This window comes from Daphnia magna, linkage group LG7, assembly GCF_020631705.1.
Source record: "Daphnia magna isolate NIES linkage group LG7, ASM2063170v1.1, whole genome shotgun sequence".
Classification (NCBI taxonomy): domain Eukaryota; kingdom Metazoa; phylum Arthropoda; class Branchiopoda; order Diplostraca; family Daphniidae; genus Daphnia; species Daphnia magna.
Genome location: NC_059188.1, coordinates 6671612 through 6680639, shown reverse-complemented (window position 1 = coordinate 6680639; position 9028 = coordinate 6671612). Strand labels below are relative to the sequence as shown.

Below are 9028 nucleotides of genomic sequence, written 5' to 3'. Positions count from 1 at the left end.
CGAGATAAACCCGCTTGTCTCGAAACCATTTATGAAAATGGCGCCTTAATTCAAACTACGAATTTGGGTCGGGTTTTTATCGGGGCAACCGGGTGAACTCCCCGATTTTCATTATAATAATCGATTTCGATTCGATCGATTGATTGCAATCGGGATTGCATCCCCGATTAGGCACCCCGATTAAGATCAGGGTTTAAAAATTTCACCCTGAGCCCCGAATTTCAAAACCCGATTGGCCAAATGCTCCCCAATTAGGGTCGGGGCCGATCCCTACCACCGAGTTCGTATACAATGAGAAATTTTTACTTTAATATAATTGACAACCCTGGATGTTTACAAGCTCTATTAATGTTGATCTTTTATTTTGTTTTGAGTGAAATGAAAGGGCGCTCTCTTTCACTCAAAACAAAACAAATTCAACTTTAACAAGGGGAAATTTTTTGCCCCGAACGTAATCAGGGTTCAATCTGGGGACAGAATCAGGGATACAACCCTGATTGCATAAATGATATAGTTTTCGACCCGATTGCCCCAATCACAGTTCCGATTATACCTCATTCTACCCGACTACCCCGATTTTTAGCCTAAAACCGTAACAGCCGCCATCTTTTAAAACGGTGTCGTGGCAATTGGGATAAATTTCCCCCCGCACTGCCCTGTTTGACGAAATGACACACCGATTGAGCCCCGAATGCCATTTTTAGGGCGGTTACTCTGATTAGAGCTTTTCGGGGGCCAATCGCTAGAAATTACACAGGGAAATGAAAACACGGAATAAAGATGGCCGATTTCGGCGTTGCCTCATGGAAAATTCCATACTTTTTGCATTGCAAAAAAGGTCTACTGCTCAGGACTGGCGGTAAGAGAACCGACATTTCAACTATTCGGAACGACTAGACGACGAAAACTGCTCCGAGCAACTGACTGGAAAAGACTGACAATGTTGAAAAGCACCAACATTTATACCAAGAAGCGAGGTCATTTAGGATTAGGTGTCGCACTGGGAATTTATATTTTGGTTGAAAATGCATACCTCTGTGAAAAAGAAACAAGTTTGAAGGCCAAGTAATTTGGGAGGTTGAAGGCCAGAGCCATCGGCAAAAGAACTTTAAGCTGAAAAGAAGAAAAAGGGTGATAGGTGTGGGAGACAAGAGATGTGTGCAAGAAATGCGGCTTGCCATTTCTTACACGAGAAAAGGAGAAAAACCATGATCAAGCACGCAATTTCAAAACCGAGCTTAATTGTATTTAGATCTATTTTCCATTATGCATTCACAATTAAGAATTAACAACAGAATGGCAGTTTTCAACGAAAAAATTTTTCTAGGAAGACACCGATAACGAGTGTACGTTATAATTTTGAATTTTCAACTTTTCCGTTTCAAACTCTGATTCATCTAACCCTTGTTCTTGAGAAGCTTTCGGACATAACTGGTGACGGATGGTATTCCCATTAGTTTCCATAGTTAAATCCGCTGCGTTTGTACCCTTTCTGCGCCTTTGTTCAGCAGCCTGTAGGGGGAAACGAAATCGCCAAGGTATTTTTGCTTCAGTTCAGAATTTAAGAGCTTAAATAGTTTTACCTGTTTAGCCAATTCAGTTAAGTGAGTAGCAACGATAGGACCAGTTTGTTCTACTAAGCTATAAAACATGCTTTTGGGATTTTCCAAAAGAATAGCAGGCTCACCAAATTCCTTAAGTTATCAATTTAACAGTTAAATATTTAGAGAGTGAGGTAGTAGCGATTCTTAAATTTGTCTTTACCTTTAGATAGCCAGCATCAAGTAACATGATTCTGTCAGAATCCATGATTGTATTTAAACGATGGGCAATCGTCAAGACAGTACAATCTCGGAACCTCTCTCGGATCGTTAGCTGGATAAGGGAATCCGTTCTACGCAAACATAAAAAGATCAACATAGATGAGTTAAAACTCCGCTTGTAATTTTTCAAAGATTTACTTTTGATCGACGTTAGCTGTGGCTTCGTCCAAAACAAGGATACGATTTTGTCTAAGAATAGCTCGTGCCAAACAGATGAGTTGTCTTTGACCAACGGAAAAGTTAGCTCCTCCTTCAGTCATATTTGCTTCTAGTCCGGCGGATAGATCCTTAACCATCTCCTTCAGTTTAGCCCCTTCCAGAGCGTTCCAGAGGGCATCGTCACTGTGAAGACCGAAGGGATCCAAATTTTTCCTAAGTGAACCCGAAAACAAAACGGGATCTTGTGGAATGATGGCTATCTTCGATCGTAAGTCATGAAGACCGATCGATTTACTGTCGATGCCATCAATTATAATGTGGCCGTCCGGCTCTGCCAATCGAAACAAAGCTGCAATAAGTGATGATTTACCAGCTCCCGTTCGACCGACAATGCCAATCTAAGAAATTTGGTAATAAGAACTGCGTTCGGTTGTTTAACTTTCAATATAAAACCTTCTCATTTGCTCGAATTAAACAAGTGATGCTTTTCAAAACAGGTTGGTCAGCTTCAATATAACGAAGAGACATCCCATCAAATTGGATAGCCCCACTCAGTGGCCACGTGTCTGGAGGTTTCTTTCCTGAAGAGACAAAAATGAGAGGAAAAAAAATGCATAAAAAAAAATTTATGAGTAAGAGCAGAATGAAGTTTGAATCCACCTGGGGCTGAATCTAGGGGAGCCTCCGAGGGCAATTTGCTATAGTCAATAACACGTTCAACGGACGTCATTTGGTTTTCCACTTCTGCTGATTGTCTGAAATTCATTTACAATAGACATCATCATGTAACATTTTATTTTTATTTTATTTCTTTTTTCTTTTTTTGAACGAGCAAAATTTGATTTTACCTTACACCCCACTGGAACATACCCGTCAAGGCCATTGCGGAGGATATCGCAAGCCCAGCTTCACTTCCGGTCATAGCTGGAAGGATAAATAACAAGAATAAATTAATCAAACTGCTAAGTTGTTCTGTCGATAACTGAAAATAAGCCGCAAGTTAAGTTAATTCTTTTTCATACAATCACGTAGTGCCAAGCAGGCGTAGGTAACACAGCCAACATAGATGACGCAAATCCAATCCAGCCAAATGCCAAACCATCGAGTGGTCGACAAAAACATGTACCAAGCAGAGGTGTGAACATCTTGGCATTCATCGAAGATTGTTTGGAAGATCACTTCACATCGATGGGCTCTCAAGGTGGTTAGACCAACCAATGATGAGGACAAGTGGGTAAAAACGGGACTCCGAGCTGTAATTAATCATAGGGTTTATCATAAATCAAGAGCAAAAAGCATATCACAGGATAGTAACTCACTGGTAGCTTCGAGACGCTTCACATCGCGAGCTGTTTTCAAGTAGAATTGCCGAAGATTGACAAAAACGATGGAAAGAAATAGAATTGGTAATAATAACCAAGGGTTGACTAGGCCAACCAGGAACAGAATACCAACAGCAGTCAGAGCAATCTGAAAGAGAAATTTTCAAAAGTATAGATTATTGATTTACATTCATTTCGCATTAAAAAGGTTTTACAGTAATAACGTCGAAGAAGGCGGAAGGTAACATCTCGTCCACGGATCCAATATCTTTGGCAAAACGATTCAAAACACGTCCTAAAAATAAAATAAAATAATTATTATTATTGTAGCATGAAATAGTATGAAAAAAAAAGGATGGATGTTGATTCATACCGACTGGATTTTGATCGAAGAAAAGAAGAGGTGTGCGGATAACCGACTGGAACATGCGATTGTGCAAGTTGATCGACGAGATCATGCACATCATGAAGTAATGGATAGTGCGAATAAACGAGAAGATGAAAACACAAATAATGAGGATGGTAAAAACGTATACGCCCGTGTACGTGTCGGGATTCTTCCACCATGCACCAGAAAAAACAGCAGTTTCTTCCGTGCCGGATGTGACGTTAAAGAAACCGTTTTCAGTAACAGGTATGTATGTCGAATTTTCCGTTACATTGCTGTGCGTAGCACGAAGTTCTTCAGCATTCGTCCACAAGGTCAGCCTAGCAATCATAAAAATCACTACACATCATCCAATAGCGAAATACGATTTACTAGACTAACCAATAATCGGATCCACTGAAAAGGACTTGAGTGATGATGCAAGTGACGGTCATTGTGAAGAGTGACATGCAGCTGCCACCCGACCGAAAGTATTCCCAATAGACTTTAGGAGACACACTACCAGAGGAGCGAGATTCTTCCGCAAACGTTGGTTTCTCCTCTTTTTCTAGGTCGAATCGAAAATTCAATTACTTGTTACAACGCAGTTAATCAAGTGAAAGCCAGACCTCTTTCACTGAAGACCTTGATGTGACAGATCCCACACGTTGCCGTATTGAGTTCGAAATAGACCCACACCTTGAAATCGAACCGTCAATGTCACATTCAGAGAAAGACCGCGTCAAGTTATCTGCCTCTAGTTCTGGCTCTTCATCTTCTATTGTTTTCGCAATATCCAACCCACTATTACTAATTTCCTTGTAGGATCCCATCGCTTCAACACGACCCTACATCACAAGAAAAACAAAATTAAACAACAGTGAAAATAAATTCGCTTTAGAAATGAGCTTACCGCTTTGAGAATGAGAATCTGGTCTACATCTTTCAAGTACTGAAGTTGGTGAGTGACTAACACTCGTATTTTGTCACGCAGGTAACCATTAATGGCTTTGTCGAACAGGTGGCGTCCTACATGAGTGTCTACTGCACTAAGAGGGTCGTCCATTAGGTAAATATCGGCATCGACGTAAAGGGATCGGGCAAGATTAACTCGCGCCTTCTGACCGCCACTAAGCGAGACACCCCGCTCGCCCACTGCGGTCTGGTCACCGTTAGGGAAGAGGCTAAAATCCTTATCCAATGCACTGTTCAGTGTAAAAACATACTATTATAATTGAAATAAGGTGGGGTGACACAAGAGTACAATACCAGGCTTTGATCACTTTTTTGTATCGTTTGAGATCGTACTCCAATCCACACAAAACATTCTGACGCACCGTTCCAGAGAAGATCCAAGATTCTTGAGAAGCGTAAGCGATCTTCCCCGCAACTCGACAGGTTCCCGTTGACGGAGAAAGCTCGCCGAGAAGGACATTCAACAGCGAGCTCTATTATTTAGAAAAAAACAGTATCAAGTAAATAAAAGGAAAAATCGGGTAATAATATGAATGAATCAATTCCAAAAATACAGCATGGCGTATAGGGAACGAGTTTTAATGATTTTACTTTAATGACTGACCTTGCCAGACCCAACTTGACCAACGATGGCAAACACCTGGCCAGGACGGATGGTGAAAGAAATATTCGTCAACGTATTGTCTTCTTTCTCTCCAGCAGCTGGCCACTTGACTGTCAATTGATTCAATTCAACCAGACAATCGGATAATGCTGGGTGCACTTTTGCCTGAGCATTTTTTTCAATCTCATCCAACAATAAGAAATTCTGCATTGAGGTGGGCGATACGATTATCTGTTAGAAAGCAATTTACTCAGATGAAAAGCAAATGAAAAATACTTCGATACGCTTAGTAGAGACTCTAGCTTCTGCCGCCATAGTTATCGCACCGGGGAAAAACAACGTCATAATAAGGCGAATATTATTGAACAGGGAAACAGTCACAAAAACCTGTTTAAAATATTTGATAAATTAAAAACCTAAAAATTGAGAAGAAAAAATAATGAAAGCTATTGTATACCTTTTCAGCAGTTAAATGGTTGCCGGTAAAGATAAATACCAAGAAAGTTAAAAATATAATGAGTTTCGAGGACGTAAAGAAGAGACTCATGTTGAGTGCGCGGAAGTGATTCGTCCGCTTAATAACATTTATCTCCTTTCTAAAGATAAAAAAAAAAAAAAATGAAAATCAGAAAAAGGGCTAACACCTTCTAAATATCTTCATCAAATACCGGCGGCACTTGGAAATCAGTTTGGCAAAAGGCTTCTCCCAGGTGTACATTTTAATCACCCTCATCGCGGAAATAATCTCGTTCATCGTTCTTATCCTTTCGTCTGTACGTTTCGCAGTTTCCAGTCGGAGCATTGAAAACACTTTACCCATCCAACCTGATAAGATAAAACGGAATATAGTTTTCTGGCAAATATCGTTGTATGCAGTATTTTTTTTTTTTTTTCAAATTTATACTTTGCAAAGGGACGAAGAGAATCAATACTGCAAGCCCGACCAAGCAAGAAGGTCCGATGACGTGAAGCAGAATAACCATACTAATTATTGTCTGCAGCGGTCCGACCTAATGAAATGCAAAAGTTTTAACATACATCGTTCAAGCTGATACGATCGCCCTTACCCAAAGATAATGAAGAAAGATGACTGAAAAATCGTAGCGATTGACGTCATTGGACATGATGTTGACCATTTGCCCAATGGTTGTTTGTCCCAGAGCCTTTTGGCTGAGCAGCAGGCACTTTAAAGGAATTGAATCATAGATTTTCATGGGCGATTGAAATGAAAAGCAAAAATACCTTTTTATAAACAAGAGAACACGCTGCAACTCTGATTCGCATTCCGGTATGTTGACATGCAAAAAAATACGGGTGATGAGTCATGGTATACAGAACGGAACCCAACACCAGCCCAGTCGCATAAAGATAAGCTTCCGTGGTGGATATTGTCTGGTTTTCACTGCCAAAGTAGTGAACCAGTTGGCCCAGACAAAGGGGTTGACCAATCCTAGGTTGTTTAGGGTTTTAATTTTTTTACAATTAGTTTAACATTGATGCATATCCTAGTACTTGCCGATTTCAAATGAAAGGGTTTAAAAAAAGAGAGGAAAAAAATTCATTGAAGCTGCATACTTAAATACACATTCTTCCAAAAACGCTAGAAAGCCCACCAGTAGAAATTTGAGTCCAAATGTTCGGACCAAAGCTTTCGTAAGGCTAGGCTTGATCTTTTTTCTTTTGTTTCCATCTTTCTTACATTTTGCTATTTGGTTATGCCACTCCCTGCAGAGACAAAAGAGACGAAAATAGGACAATTAACGCTATATCAGGTATTATTAATCCACTTAAGTTAAGGGAGTCAAGTCGGTGAGAAAATGCTGCGACCGTTAAATTTTAATTATTTTCATTTCAGCATTGACAGTCATGATGGAAACGTAAAAGCACAATTCAAACTACTGCTTACGGCAAACTAGTATGTGTATGCATAACTAAAATATGTAACTAACACTAAACGTATGTTAGTTTTTAAGTCCTGGAGCAAAGCCGGTTCACATGCAATTTCGAATACAATTCGGGATGCAAAGTAGGCGACATTTTAATCTAACCTTTATTGTTATTTAAGTAACGCACGAAGGGCGATGTCTGCTCATTGTTATAATAAAAGTAGGAAACAAGTTTATAACGGCAAAGTTCCTGTTTTGCGATCGCAATAGATTTAAAATCCCATGCAATCGCGTGACAGAGCGCTTTTTTACGGCAATCCGTTAACTTGCACTATTTTAGCTTACCTTTGCAATTTCAGTCCAAGCTCTTCCGAATTGTCTCCTGGCATAACATCGTACAGGTCGGTAACTTCAAGATCTTTCTTGGCTCCAACACCCATAAACGGGTTGACCCACCTTTAAAAGAAAATTGAATTAAATGCTGATTTCTAATGGAATCCTGCAGTTGGAGAATGATTTAAAAGAACTGTTTGTGGAACATTCGTATGGAATACCATTTTCCTTTTCTCTTAATAAAAATGTGTACGTTTTCGGCCTCTGAGAACTAACTATAGAACTTAATCAGTACCAGTTATTGACATGCTTTTCAAAATAAAGGTCTCCAAAGAATCAAGAAAATGATCAAATACATAGTTAATAAGCAACAAAGGCACTGCTGCTGTACTCAAAAGGCAGCCGCATCGGCGCGCTTTTGCTGTTGCCATGACAGCAGCCGTACACAAAAAGTCACGTGTCTGGCATTATCGATCCAATCACAATCAGCTGATTTCAACAAATTCTTCGAAATACTATGTTCTTGTTCTCTAACTACTTACCAGAATATAAGGACAGAAAGAAAGTTTGAGTTAAGTCTAGGATTTGGCTTCGGCGTCTTGTTTTTGTTCACCTCCATGGCTCAAAACGGATAGGGTAGCCTTGGCTGTTGCGTAACTGCTGGAGGGCAGGCCTGGTTTAACGAAATTGGCCTTTGGACAAATCACGTTTCTATTCTTCACACGCTTTTTAGTTTTGCTGTTGAGTCGTGGGCAACTTCCCAAGCCATCGAACGATCTTTGGATGAGCACGGTTTCCTATATACTGTGCACCACAGACCGTGACTGCGTGGCAACCTGAGACCGAAATCTCAGAAACAAACAGACGACCAACCTTCTCTCTTGGCAGCTGCCCTGACTTGACTGAGCTTGTGAGCTGCCTCTGCCTTAGACTACCCATATTCCTTGAATCCTTCCCCCTTTTCAGGCTTCAGAATTTGTTGCTCTCTCTTCCTCCTTTTTTCGATGCCGTTAACGGCCGGCGTCGGAACCAAACGTTGAAGTACGACTTGCTGCAGATGTTATGTAATCATACTTGCATTGTTTGAGTAGTAATATGCAATTCGATCTCACCATAGGATATTACGTTCTTAGGGTTTAAAAAAAGCACGTTCTTTAAAATTTGCAAAATTAAGCGTTAAGTAACAAGGCGGGCTGTCCACGTTTAACAACGTGAAATAAAAAGGTAACAAGTGTTCTTGCACGAAGGTTCTCAATTCCATCGCCATAAGATGTCTTGACAAAAACGCATAAAGAGGCGTCTGCTTTGATAGAGATTTCTCGGGATACTGATAATTGGAAACAGAAGTTTTCTGGGATGCACTGAGATATGATAAGATAAGATTAGCATAGTATTTATTGTGATGCATTTTCTGTTGTTCAGACCATTCCACCATAAATTTCATGTTCACATGAAACAGAACAAAAATAATATTTCCATAAGCAATTCAAAAACCCGCATGAAGGCCATTCCATGACAATGCATTCGTTTTCCTACCATGACTATGCATTTTCGTGATC

The 9028-nt window shown here is 40.1% G+C and overlaps 1 protein-coding gene across 1 annotated transcript; it reads right to left on the bottom strand.

The window, feature by feature from the left end:
- Positions 1-1224: 1224 nt before the first annotated feature.
- Positions 1225-8410, bottom strand: LOC116934989 (ATP-binding cassette subfamily C member 4). Its single transcript, XM_045177062.1, is given in 24 exon segments — positions 1225-1512; positions 1584-1694; positions 1765-1894; positions 1962-2380; positions 2436-2563; positions 2643-2737; positions 2831-2906; positions 3005-3235; positions 3302-3452; positions 3520-3599; positions 3678-4012; positions 4074-4519; positions 4585-4876; positions 4941-5119; positions 5251-5454; positions 5527-5637; positions 5708-5846; positions 5919-6075; positions 6155-6260; positions 6318-6434; positions 6493-6700; positions 6826-6975; positions 7482-7592; positions 8012-8410. Coding segments are annotated over 24 exon segments (4242 nt in total). The 5' UTR covers positions 8089-8410; the 3' UTR covers positions 1225-1323.
- Between the last annotated feature and the right edge of the window lie 618 nt (positions 8411-9028).